The sequence below is a fragment of the Marmota monax genome, unplaced genomic scaffold (genome assembly GCF_021218885.2).
Source record: "Marmota monax isolate L192 unplaced genomic scaffold, Marmota_monax_Labrador192_F-V1.1 WCK01_AAM20220418_F8-fsc00044, whole genome shotgun sequence".
NCBI classification, from domain to species: domain Eukaryota; kingdom Metazoa; phylum Chordata; class Mammalia; order Rodentia; family Sciuridae; genus Marmota; species Marmota monax.
Window position 1 is genome coordinate 2,704,133 of NW_026695198.1, and position 12,462 is coordinate 2,716,594.

General features: G+C 33.9%; 1 protein-coding gene across 4 annotated transcripts in view; it reads right to left on the reverse strand.

Moving 5' to 3' along the window:
* The window catches only part of Prkdc (protein kinase, DNA-activated, catalytic subunit), a 175,861-nt gene that overhangs the window by 142,617 nt on the left and 20,782 nt on the right, over positions 1-12,462 (reverse strand). For 3 of the 4 annotated variants that reach the window (XM_046428525.2, XM_046428524.2, XM_046428526.2), the window contains exons 12-21: positions 11,713-11,877; positions 11,116-11,284; positions 9,882-9,931; positions 8,583-8,708; positions 6,888-7,040; positions 5,243-5,358; positions 4,776-4,935; positions 3,442-3,528; positions 2,880-2,999; positions 2,288-2,447 (exon numbers count right to left, since the gene is read on the reverse strand). In XM_046428525.2, coding sequence (XP_046284481.1) covers positions 2,288-2,447; positions 2,880-2,999; positions 3,442-3,528; positions 4,776-4,935; positions 5,243-5,358; positions 6,888-7,040; positions 8,583-8,708; positions 9,882-9,931; positions 11,116-11,284; positions 11,713-11,877 — 1,306 coding nt within the window. The remainder of the gene's footprint in view (positions 1-2,287; positions 2,448-2,879; positions 3,000-3,441; positions 3,529-4,775; positions 4,936-5,242; positions 5,359-6,887; positions 7,041-8,582; positions 8,709-9,881; positions 9,932-11,115; positions 11,285-11,712; positions 11,878-12,462) is intronic. The other variant, XM_058574014.1, reaches the window with a different exon arrangement.

The window sequence follows — 12,462 nt, forward strand, 5'->3', positions numbered from 1 at the left end:
AAAGTTAGTTCTTACAGTAGAATATCAACTAGGATTGAAGGATTAGAGATGGTAGAAAAATACTCTTTTTTTTAATATTTATTTTTTAGCTTTAGGAGGACACAATCTTTATTTTTTTATTTTTATGTGGTGCTGAGAATCGAACCCAGTGCCTCACACATGCCAGGTGAGCGCGCTACTACTTGAGCCATGTTCCCAGCCCTGAAAAATACTCTTTTCTAACTATCACAATAATAAAGGAAGAACTATCAAGGAATACTAGAACAATTATAGTGAAAGTGTGATGAGGAACAAGAATATTTACAGTCCTAAAGTACACCTCTATAAACTACCTATTTTTAAAACAAATCATAAATAGAACATTTGAAAGTAAAATCAAAAATTCCTTGCCTGGACAAGGAATTCTTCAATGTGCATCATCAGTGTCTCATAAAACCGCCCCACAACCGTTCAAATCAAGACATTGGCACAGAGTAATGACAACTAAATACAATATAAATTCTATACTGGATTCTGGATCAAGAAAAATATAGTTATATAAGAAACTAATGGGCAAATGAAAATAACTACTATGGACTATATATTAGAAGAGTATGTACCCATATTTCCTGATTTTTTTATAAGAATAATGTAGTTATGTAAAAGGAAGTCCTCGCTCTTAAGAAGTACACAATGGGACACTGATGTGTAAAGATCCATGATGCCTGCAGCTTACAAAGAATTCACACACAAAAAAGTCCTGTATAAATATATACACCCACACAAAATCACACATGATATAGAAAGTAAAGGCAAATGGTACAAAATCTTAATAACTGGCTTAGTAAGTGAGGAATCCAGGTGAAGTATACAGTAGTTCTTTTTACTATTCATGCAACTGTTCTGGAAATTTGATGTATCAAGTACAAAGTTACTAAAAATAGTGGTTGCCCTGAACATGATGTTCTTTTTTGCTTACTCTGCTTCTATCATCATATGGTCTAGAATACACATATCTATCAATAGACAGATCCTTTGACACAATCACAGCAACTTCCTTCATTAATCTAAAACATAAGTCTTTTCAAAAACTTAATTAACAGAATCAAATGCAAAACAAAAAATAAAAATACTACAAGATTTTTGCTATTTCGTATATTCTAAGTGTATGAATTTTTGTCAACTACTCAAATAGCAGTACACCTTATATAATATGCATTTTAAAAGCCTAAACTATAGAGATTAACTACTATGAAATTTTTTCATCCCTAAAACAAGACTCACAATCATTTATATAAAAATCTTCCAAAATTTGAACTTTTTTCAAGAATTCTGAATATACATTCAGAATGTTTCAACTAGATACAGTAAAATCTGTCAGATAACTTCTATTTAATGTTTCCAAGACAATAACATTTAATAACAAAACAATGATTTACATAGGTAAAACTTCACAAATAAAACATTTCATTTCCACTTTTAATATAGTGAAATTTAAAATTCTAAAATTCTTACTAATACTTCAGTCTTTCTCCCAACTGAATCTTTCTTTTTGCTTGCACTTGGTAATATTCCTTTTCATTCTCATTTAAGTAAATCCAGCCTTTTGACTGTTAGTACTACATTCCCTGATTAGTAATATTTTTTGCCTGGTCAGATGATTTTTTCTTTAAAAATCTTTTCCTAAACCTATTTCTTCTCCATTGACCTTTTTTTTCCCCCCCAATTCTTAGCTTATATTTTAAAAATGAATAAAAATCCAACAAAAACACAAAATCACTATTTACTTTCTTTTTTTTTTCTCCTTTCTTTTTTGGAAGTACTGGGGATCAAACTCAGGCCCTCATACATGAAAGGTAAGTGCTCTACTATTGAGCTACATTATTAGCCCTTTCAATGTTACTTTGAGACAGGGTCCCGCTAAATTGCTGACACTGGTCTTGAACTTGCAATTCTCCTGTCTCAGCCCACCAAGCCCACTGGAATTACAGGTGTGTGCAACCATGCCTGGCTTCTGATATTTTTAATTCTTGTCCGATTTATTCAAAAATTCTTTGCAAGGTAGTATATTAGGAATTACAAAGAGCTTCTATCCCTGAAGATTTTATAAATCTTAGTAAGATATAAACAAATAAAACGAAAAATATTTTAATAACTTGATTACATTTCCTATTGTTGCAATTATATTGAGATAACTAGGGAATAAAAACAAACATATAATGAAAACACTGGGTTCAAATTTTAAGTTTCAAAAAATATGAACAGTCCTATTAATCATGATGCATATTTCAATTTTTTTAAACCTTACCTGATAAAGTGGAAGTCTTCAGGTATCCATCAAGGCAGGGGAGAATATTTTTGTAATAAGGCTGAATTACATGCTTGTCGATATAAATTGACCATTCTTCAAGAGCATTCAGACCTACTTCTGCCAGCGGGGGATAGCTTAAACCCAGCTTGAATGCCATCTATGTCAATCCAAACATGATAAAGAGAAAAATGGTGAATTTGAGATTTAAAGAAAAAAAAAAAAAAACCACCAGTTAATTGTGGTTTCTGTGTAATACACCATTATTCTATCACAGGAGCCCAGACATTGCTGGAGGTATGTGGGTACAGTCCAGGTCACCACAAGGAAAACAAACAGCACCAGTTCACAAGACTGGTGGTTTACTACGGACTTCCAACATATGCAAGGTGTAATTCTCACATTTGCCTGCAAGGGAAGCTCAGAGAGGCCATGTCAGGTTTCCTGAGCACCGAAGCTGGGAAGTGGCAGAGGCTAAGCCACTCATGCAGCCTGCATATGTGATTCTGCATGGAGATCCTTGGTATCTCCATGCTCTTTAGGAAAAATAATAGCAATGAAGATGTGGGTCTGCTCAAAAAAATTCATCTACCTGCAATGCAGGGACGTAGGCTCTAAAGTCAAGTTCAATGATGTCATGTGGCAGAGACAGAACAAAGGTCAAACAGGAGGCCAAAAGTTCATCTTTGTACTGTTTCATTTTAACTGATACCTTAATGAGAAATAAGACAATAGTAAATATCTGAAGAGAGACTGCAATTTGAAAATCAATTTTAAAACTTTTAGTCTATTTTCAAATACAAAGAATGAGCACATAGACTTTATTTGACATGACCATGTTCACTTACAAACTAACCACTGATCTCCAAGATAATTTGTTGAAGGGCCTAATTCCCCTCTATATGAAAAAATTAAGAAATATATTTTGATTTTGAGTTGTCATCACTCAGTTGAATTATTTTAAGGGAATTCAAGGTACTTTTGAAACACAATGATTTGCTGTGTTAGTTTTTTAAAGACCTTAACTTCCAATCTGAATTTAGCAAACCAGTTTTTTAAAAAAATTATGTCACTTATGATCACTAGGATTTTTTCACTACACATTCATTTAAAAATAACCTATAAAACACTAAGATAAATCACTTAAAAATTACCTCTTTACCAAATTTTGCAAATAAAGCAAAGCAAGAATACTTTTCTGGGTCCTCAGGAGAGCATTTCAGACTCTTTGGACTAACTCCCTGTCAAATAAAATATCAAATTAGTACACTAAGCAAGAATTAGGAAATATTATATTCTAATCCAGCAGTTCCCAACCTTTCTCCAGAGGGCTAAACTCATTCCACTTTACCAAAGTCCAGTGTGGAAAAAAAAGAGACTCAGCTATAAGAGCATTTCCAGGCAGAGGCCAATAAGAAATAGAACAGGAAGAGGGAAGCTGAACTAAGTCCATTTCCCTTTCCATCTTCCAGTAAGATATCTGTGTTCTGGGAGACCTGCTTCTCCTGAAATTACACAAGCAGAGTACTTGTGTGACAAAATGGAGCCTCATGGATGCTATCACAGTCATTCTCAAAACTCAGAACGCACCAAAATATCTGGATGAATTGCTGCACAAATCACTCAGGCTTGCCCCCAGAGTTTCTGATTAGCTAAGTATGGAGACAGCCCACAACTTACAAATAATGACTGCAATTCAAAAATTCCTAGGAATCTTGAATAAATTAGCCAGGTGGTTAAAAATCAAAGCAGAAAATGCCACTAACTTTTCAAAGACAGTCATCCAACTGACACTCAAATATCAACTTTTAAAAATATATAATAAGTGCTGGGATTGTGGCTCAGGGGTAGAGCGGCGTTTGCCTAGCACGAGTGGGACCCAGGTTCGATTCTCAGCACCACATAAAAATAAAGGCATTGTGTTGTGTCCATCTACCAAAAAAAAAAAAAAAAAAAAGATTCTCTCTCTTAAAAAAAAATAAAAATAAAAATAAATATATATATATATAAAAAATAAAAGGGGATGGGGACGCAGATCAGTTGGTAGAATGTTTGCCTCGCATGCACAAGGCCCTGGGTTCAATCACCAGCACTCCCCAAAAAAATGAAAATAAAAATATATAATAAAGCCAGACGTGATGGCGCACACCTATAATCCCAGCGACTAGGGAAACTGAGGCAGGAGGTCACAAATTCAAGGCCAGCCTTGGCAAGTTAATAAGACTCCATCTCAAAATAAAAATATTTTTTAAAAAAGGTTGTAGCTCAGTGGTAGAGCATCCCCAGTATCACAAAAACAAAAACATATATATACATGCAAATATACATATATATACACACACATATACATATAATTAGTAGACTTTAAAACTGCATATGCCATAATCACATATATTTCATAATGCATCATATATACTCATTTTTTCCCAAAGGGGGGAAAAAAAGAATGAAAACAACAAGACTAAACCATATTTTCCAAAATTCTTACCTCGAAATATTTTATTTTCTTGGCATTTCTCACTGCAATAGAAAGCAATTTGTAGAAACCACTGATGAGTGGCAACCGTGTAGACTGCAAAATTAACTTATATGCAAATGAATACATCCAAGGTTCAAAAAATCCTACTTGTTTCTCAGGGAGAATCTCTCTGTAAAAACAAATTAAATGTTTAAGGTAGAAATTTTTATCCTACTAATTTTTATTTATCTTTAAAAATACATGGGTTATAAAAATTATAATTCTATTGTATAACATTTTAAGTAAATGCTTTTTTAATCTACCTTTAGATTTTTTAAAAGGCTCATTTAGATATATTTTAAAGGTCTATACATAAATGATTTTAGATTTAAATCCTTATACTATTTTATTTCTTATATTTATTTAAGGGTATTTCCTCTATTATACCCAATTACTAATAATTTTCAGTCTTAAATAATTAAAATTTTACAAAGTACCTGCAAAATTCCACCAGGTTAATGAAAGCTGAAAAATCTTTAGGTTTAGCAGGATGTAAGTTAGCAGCTGGATCTGAAGTCGGGATCACCCAAACACCAGTAGCCTCATTTCCATCCTTAAAAATTAATTGTACCAAACACTGTACTATTCGATCACATATTATTCAACAAATAACTTTTCAATCTTCTTGTCCTAGACCTGATGCTATGAGGAAAGAATGAAAACGTGATAAAGGCAGAGACAGGTTCTTAAGAGCCTGCAGTCTGGGAGGAACAACAGGACTTGAAGCAACAGAAAAACCAAAGAAATCATGAAGTGATGAAAAGAATGGGAGAAATAAAACAAGGGTCTGATTTCTTCAAGAAGCCAGCAGTGATACTTGGACAGAGGCAGAACTGTAAAAGGTTAAGAAGGATCAATGATAACTTGGAGCTTTCCAACTGGGAAAAAAAGAATAATGAACAGTAATAAGACAACGAAAAATGTAATTTGGGGGGAGTATATGAAGTTTAATTTTAAACATATTATGTTTGTGTTACCAAATCTATGTTATCAAATACAATTTGTATATTCAAATTCTAATATTAAACAACAGGTTATAAACACAGAGACAGAACCTACAAAGGACTGGAGACCAGCTATGACAGAGGTGACAGGGGACCTGCTGGCACAGGCAAAAAGGGTGGACCACAGAGAAAGAGAAGCCAGTGAAGACTTCTGAATGAAGATGAACAAGTGTTTGTATGTTGGATGACACAGTTCCAAGAAATATCCTTTCAGAGAGTTTTTTTGTTTTGTTTTGGTTTGGTTTGGTTTTTTTAATGAAATTATCTTAAACAAGCATACAACACATAAAATAATTCAACTCACACTGGTTTCTACCACCCAGCATAAAAAAACTGCACATTACAAGTATAATACAGCCAATGTGGCAATGGCCTTATAACGCTTCCATTTTTTCCCCTTTGCATATTCTCTCCACTATCCCATCATCTCTCATGTACCTTCACAAGTGCAGTGGAATTACATACACGTGAACTCTAACAAGCACAAATGCGCTTAAAATTATCACTACGATCAAAAGCAAACTAAAAGTTTTCCAACGAAACCTCTAACCCTTTCACACTAGTCTCAGTCTTGTGGTTTGCTGTCTCTACAGACACCTCAGAAAAGAGCAGGGCAGCTCCACGCTAGCAACTTCAAGCAAAGATTTACCTATTATCCAGGCTACAAACCCTGGGTATGTTCAGTCTATTACCTGCATTCTAATATCTCAAGAGCAAATTTGATATTTTCTGCCCCAGTTTGGAGTGTTCTTAACAAAAAACAAGGAACCCCACGCTTCCCTTTCCTACTGTACAAAGTCTCATCTATCAAAGCGAGAAATAAACCCAACAAATTAAAAAAAAAAAAAAAAAGTTTTAACATATTAAACATAGAAATTGCTTTTTGAATAATCCACTGATAACATTTTGTGTACAATAAGTCTATACCCAACAGAAAAGCATCAATGGCATATAGTAATCCCACCCAATGAAATCAATTTGCTTCAACCCCCTAAAGATGTGCTATTATTCCCTGAATATTTACATGCAAAGAAAGTTACTATAAAATGATGCAATATTATTGACAAAAAATTCTAACCTCTTGTTCTCCAAAAGTCTGTTTTTCTAGTGTAAGATCCAATTTCTCCACAATCTTCAAAATGGATTTTACAAATTCATCATAGAGTAAATGATTCAGACTTTGAAAGGAAGAATTCACAAAGAGAAATGTCTCGTCTGCTAAAATAAAATCCTTTAAATAAAGGAAAAAAACTTCAAAATTTTGTACAAAGAAATATTTAGGATGAGTATTTATAAGCATTAAGATATTTTTTAAAAAGATACATACACAGGTTCTTGTATTTTTAGGTATCATGGAACCAGTGATATGTAAACTGAGGCAGATTTACCTGATGTTTTCAAGCTTCAAAAACCTTTCGAAATCATTATTACAGCATCATTTCAGTCAGATAATACAACTTATATAGTCATGTACCAAATACTTTGTACATAGCAGTGAATGAGAAGATTTAGACAAAGCCCTGTCAAAACATTACTCTAACAATTTGTGTGCAAATGTCCATAAACACACAAATGTAAGAAACATATACATTATTTGTTTGTGTACATACACATATATGTACACATGTGTAAACACATACTTGCATAATAGGTAAATATATACCCAGCCTCACAATAAACTGGAAAGTATAATCCCATTTCTTTAAAAGTGAACCTATTTATCATTCCAAAATTATAGTCTTAATTTCTCTGCCTATTCTCACACATTCTATGGGATTTAACTTCCAAATATAGGGATATCTAACATTACATACAATAAATATTTTGGATAAAATTAATAACTGCTATACTATTTTAACTCAATAAAAAAAAGCAAAAAAACCTAAAATTTTTTGACAAGATAGAAATTATCTATTGACAAAAAGTTGCATGCCCTAGGTATCAATGCTTTGTCAATGGATATATTAAAACATTAGGCAACCAAGCCTAATGTAGAAAGTGAAGAAATATCTACCAGAATAATAGTAGGCAGGAGGTATTATTCTAATATAATTAATGTAAATAGTAACTATGCACTAATCACCTTCACACCTATTCAACCAATTGGATTTAATTTATCTTTATCTTAAGCAGATAAAGAGGGCTGGAGGTATAGTTCAACAGCAGATTGTGTGTTTAGCATGCATGAGACCCTGGGTTCAATCTCTAGCACCCAAAAAAATGTGGCAAGGGGTGAGATAGTTCTCTGGTGATAATACTGTTATACTTTTTGTTTCCTAAGACACTGGACCTGATGAAAATAATAATTTACTACCAATTACATTATCCTGTCCCATGAAGCTAAAAAAAGACTTAGCTACAGTAATCAATTTAAAAGAGCTCTACATTTGTATTCCATTCAATTAACTTTTTTCCTAGTTTCACTTTTTTTCCCCCCTTATAGTACTTGGGAATGAATGCAGGGCCTTAAGGATATTAGGCAAGCACCCCTACCATTGAGCGATACCCTAGGTCTTTTTATTTTATTTTGCCCTAGCTGGCCTCAAACTTGCAAACCTCCTATCTCAGCATAGGCGCTATTACAGGAGTGCACCACTGCACCCAGCTTCTAGTCTCACTTTGTCTTCAACTATTTAAATTTTTCATTACTTGAAGTATTTTTTAAAAACTTTTCAAAGTTATCACAACGTAACTCTGAAACAAGTATTTAGTCAATAATTATTGAAAAAAGGGAACTGGGGAACATTTGTAGCTTTAAAATTATAAATTTTACCATCATCTGGTCACAGTTCAGGAGATATCTAAAAAGATCCACATAGTCTTTATACGTGGGTACTTTCCATTTGCCAGTTCTAACCTCCCCGGAGGCTCGTTGGTCTTTAGATTCAGAGTCAGCACCCTGGGCCAGAAAGAAAGCAAGGCAATATTGACTGATGTACTCACAAAAGCAGCTTGGCTGCCAGAACTTGCTGATTTTCAGACTTTTCTTAACTAAAACTGCAACCAGCAGGAGACTTATACAATCAGATCAAGGAAGACATATTTGAAAGCACAATAAAAAGAAGCTGAAAAAAGGATGATTGTTCTGTGACTAAAACCAAAAACTATTTTGACACATTATCCACCAGATGCACAATAAATCATTCTTTCTCTTTTCTTACACAGTTCAATCTCTCATCTTAACCTATTTACTATAATTTCTAGTAACTAAGGTATGTCTCCCATAATATACCTTAGTATTTTATCCTAGAGTTCCAAAAGAGAAAACATTTTTTACAGTTTTTTTTAGTTGTAAATGGACACCATACCTTCATTTTATTTATTTATTTTATTTTTATGTGTTGCTAAGAATCGAACCCAGTGCCTTACATGTGCTAGGCAAGAGCTTTACCCCAGAGCTACAACCCTAGCCAAGAAAACATTTCTTTTTCGTAAAAATATATAAAAGAGGGCTGGGGATTAGCTCAGTTGGTAGAATGCTTGCCTGGCACGTATGAGGCCTGGGTTCAATCCCCAGCATCACAAAAAAAAAGAAAAAGGAAAAAAAAAAGTGTGTGTGTGTGTGTGTATACACATACACATTATATATATATATATATACACACACACACACACACACACACACACACACACACAGTAAAGTTATGTTTATGGAATTTCATCTTTTTTTTTTTTTTTTGGTACCTGGGATTGAACTCAGGGGCTCTCAACCACTGAGCCACATCCCCAACCCTATTTTGTATTTTATTTAGAGATAGGGTCTCACTGAGTTGCTTAGCACCTTGCTTTTGCTGAGGCGGGCTTTGAGCTCAGGATCCTCCTGCCTCAGCCTCCTGAGCTGCTGGTATTATAGGCATGCGCCACTGCACCCAGCTGAGGAATTTCACATCTTGTGAGAAATATATTCACCTCACACAATATAGGTATTATGACCAACATTTTTTAAAATGTAAGGCATGGCTAATGAAGAAGAAAGGCCACTTTTATATATTTACATACTAAAACTATAGCAACATTTCTATCCTACGGTGATAAAAAAGACTTATTTTGAAACATTAGATTCAGAATTTACCTTTTGAAGGATCACAGGTTTAGAACATATTCTGATTAAAGCCTGATGCACTAAAAAAATAAAAAATAAAAATAAAAATGAACACTGAAAAATATAACCAAATGGGCAACAAAAACAACACTTTTTATAACTTCACCACTCAATTTTTTTTCTAAATTTGTTAGTATCCTTAGTTTTAAAATTTGAACTATTAAATTCAGAAACTAAGTATGAGGGGAAAAAAATATTTTGACCCACCAAAATTTTAAGAATTCTCTAAAAGGGTTTTAAGATACAAAAGAATCCTATTATTTATTTATTTATTTATTTTTCTGCAGTGCTGAGGATTAAACCCAGGGGCTCATGCATACTGGGCAGGCTTTCTATCACTGAGCTACATTCCCAGCCTAAAACAAAGGAATTTAGTAGATGTTATGTAATACATTAAGTATTCATTACTCATCATCATAAGAACAAGAATGTTCTCACTCCAGTCAGAATGGCAGCTATTATGAAGACAAACAACAATAAATGTTGGCGAGGATGTGGGGGAGAAAGGTACACTCACTTTGCACTTTGGGACTGCAAATTGGTGCAGCCAATATGGAAAGCAGTATGGAGATTCCTCGGAAATCTGGGAATGAAACCACCATTTGACCCAGCTATCCTTCTTTTCGGACTATACCCAAAGGACTTAAAAATACAGGGACACAGCCACATCAATGTTTATAGCAGCACAATTCACAATAGCTAAACTGTGGAGCCAACCTAGATGTCCTTCAGTGGATGAATGGATAAAAAAAAAATGTGGCGTATATACACAATGGAATTTTACTCAGCAATAAAAGAGAATAAAATCATGGTATTTGCAGGTAAATGGATGACGCTGGAGAAGATAATGCTAAGTGAAGTTAGCCAAACCCCAAAAAAAAATGCCAAATGTTTTCTCTGATATAAGGAGGTTGACTCATAGGGGGGTAGGGAGGGGAAGCATGGGAGGATTAGATGCATTCTAGATAGGCAGAGGGGTGGGAAGGAAAGGAAGGGAGCAGGGGATTAGCAAGGATGGTGGAATGTGATAGACATCATTATCCAAAGTACATGTATGAAGATACGAATTCGGTGTCAACATACTTTATATACAAACAGAGATATGAAAAATTGTGGTATATATGTATAAGAATTGTAATGCATTCCGCTGTCATTTTTTTTTATTAAAAAAAAAAAGAAGAACAAGAATGAATGGCAAACTTACCCACAGTACTAATGCAATTCCAGAGAATTGGTCCTTTTTCTGCTAAGGCTAGGAAAACTTTCACTATGGCTTTACAACAAACTGACTGCATTTTTGGACTATACTGTGGGAAACAGTCTATTTGTACCACTATGATATGTTCCAGAACTGGAGTATACACCTCAGGAACCTAGCAGAAATGAAAAGCAAACTAAAAGTTACAGGAGAGAATAAATATATGAATAATACAAATATCCAAACCAATTAGAACTACATTAAGCATGTTTTAGATACATGAAAACTTCTCTGCCAAGCTTAATGCTTATGACTGCCTAAAAGAAATTAGAATAAAATTATCTGATAGTTAAGGCACAATTGTATCCCAAGCAGTGATTCTTAATTTTTTAGAACAGAAAAAGTAACACGTACTTTTATCTTCTCTGGATAAGAAATCAAGTTACTAATGGGAAGTCTATTAATAAAAAATATTATTAAAATGTCATATTGACCACAATAGTGCCTACACTAAAGGAACGACATGACTCCACCAAATTATTTGAAAAAAAAAAACAAGATTAAATATTCAAATTGTACACAATTTATAACAATTTCGCTTACTGTGTCAAGGTAAAGCAAGACACTTGCAATAGACTGGAGGAAACTGGGCATCTGATAAACATGGTCATCAACAGTGTCTGTCTGGGTGAGGAACATTTGCTTGCAGCGCTGAATGAGCTCAATGTACATGAAGTCAACATCTTTTGCATTTATAACCTTACAAGGCTTTAAGAAAAGCAAAACATAACTCTTTATCAAACTTATCCACATCAAAACAAAGTTACTTAGGATGTCATGTTAAGCCATGCTATTATAAACTGATATTAGCAAACTACTTACTTGTTTACTTTATATAAAATATCTTATTAAGATGCTTTTTATACTAAGCTGTGATCACACTCTAGTTATTCATACACAGGACATTTTTTTGATTAACTATGTTCTAGGCACTGTTTAGATGGTGGGTCACATGCAGTCAGTGCCCTTATGAAGCTAGGCAATCCCAGGAAGACCAGACTTAAACAGATGTCCAGGATACACTATTACACCATGCTCCACACTATGAGCATAGTCTTCTTTTTTAACTCACAAATCTGATAATGCAACTATTTTTTATTCTAAGACCAGATCTCAAAAAGTTGCTAAAGCTGGCCTTAAATTTGCAATCCTCCTGCCTCAGTCTCCCTACTCCCTGGGATTATGGGAGTGTGCCACCAACAACTACAGTTTTACTTTTTTTTTCTTTAAATAAGGAACAATACAGCACAGAGAAAAACATGGGCTTTTGGTCTTTAGACTTTATCAATTCTG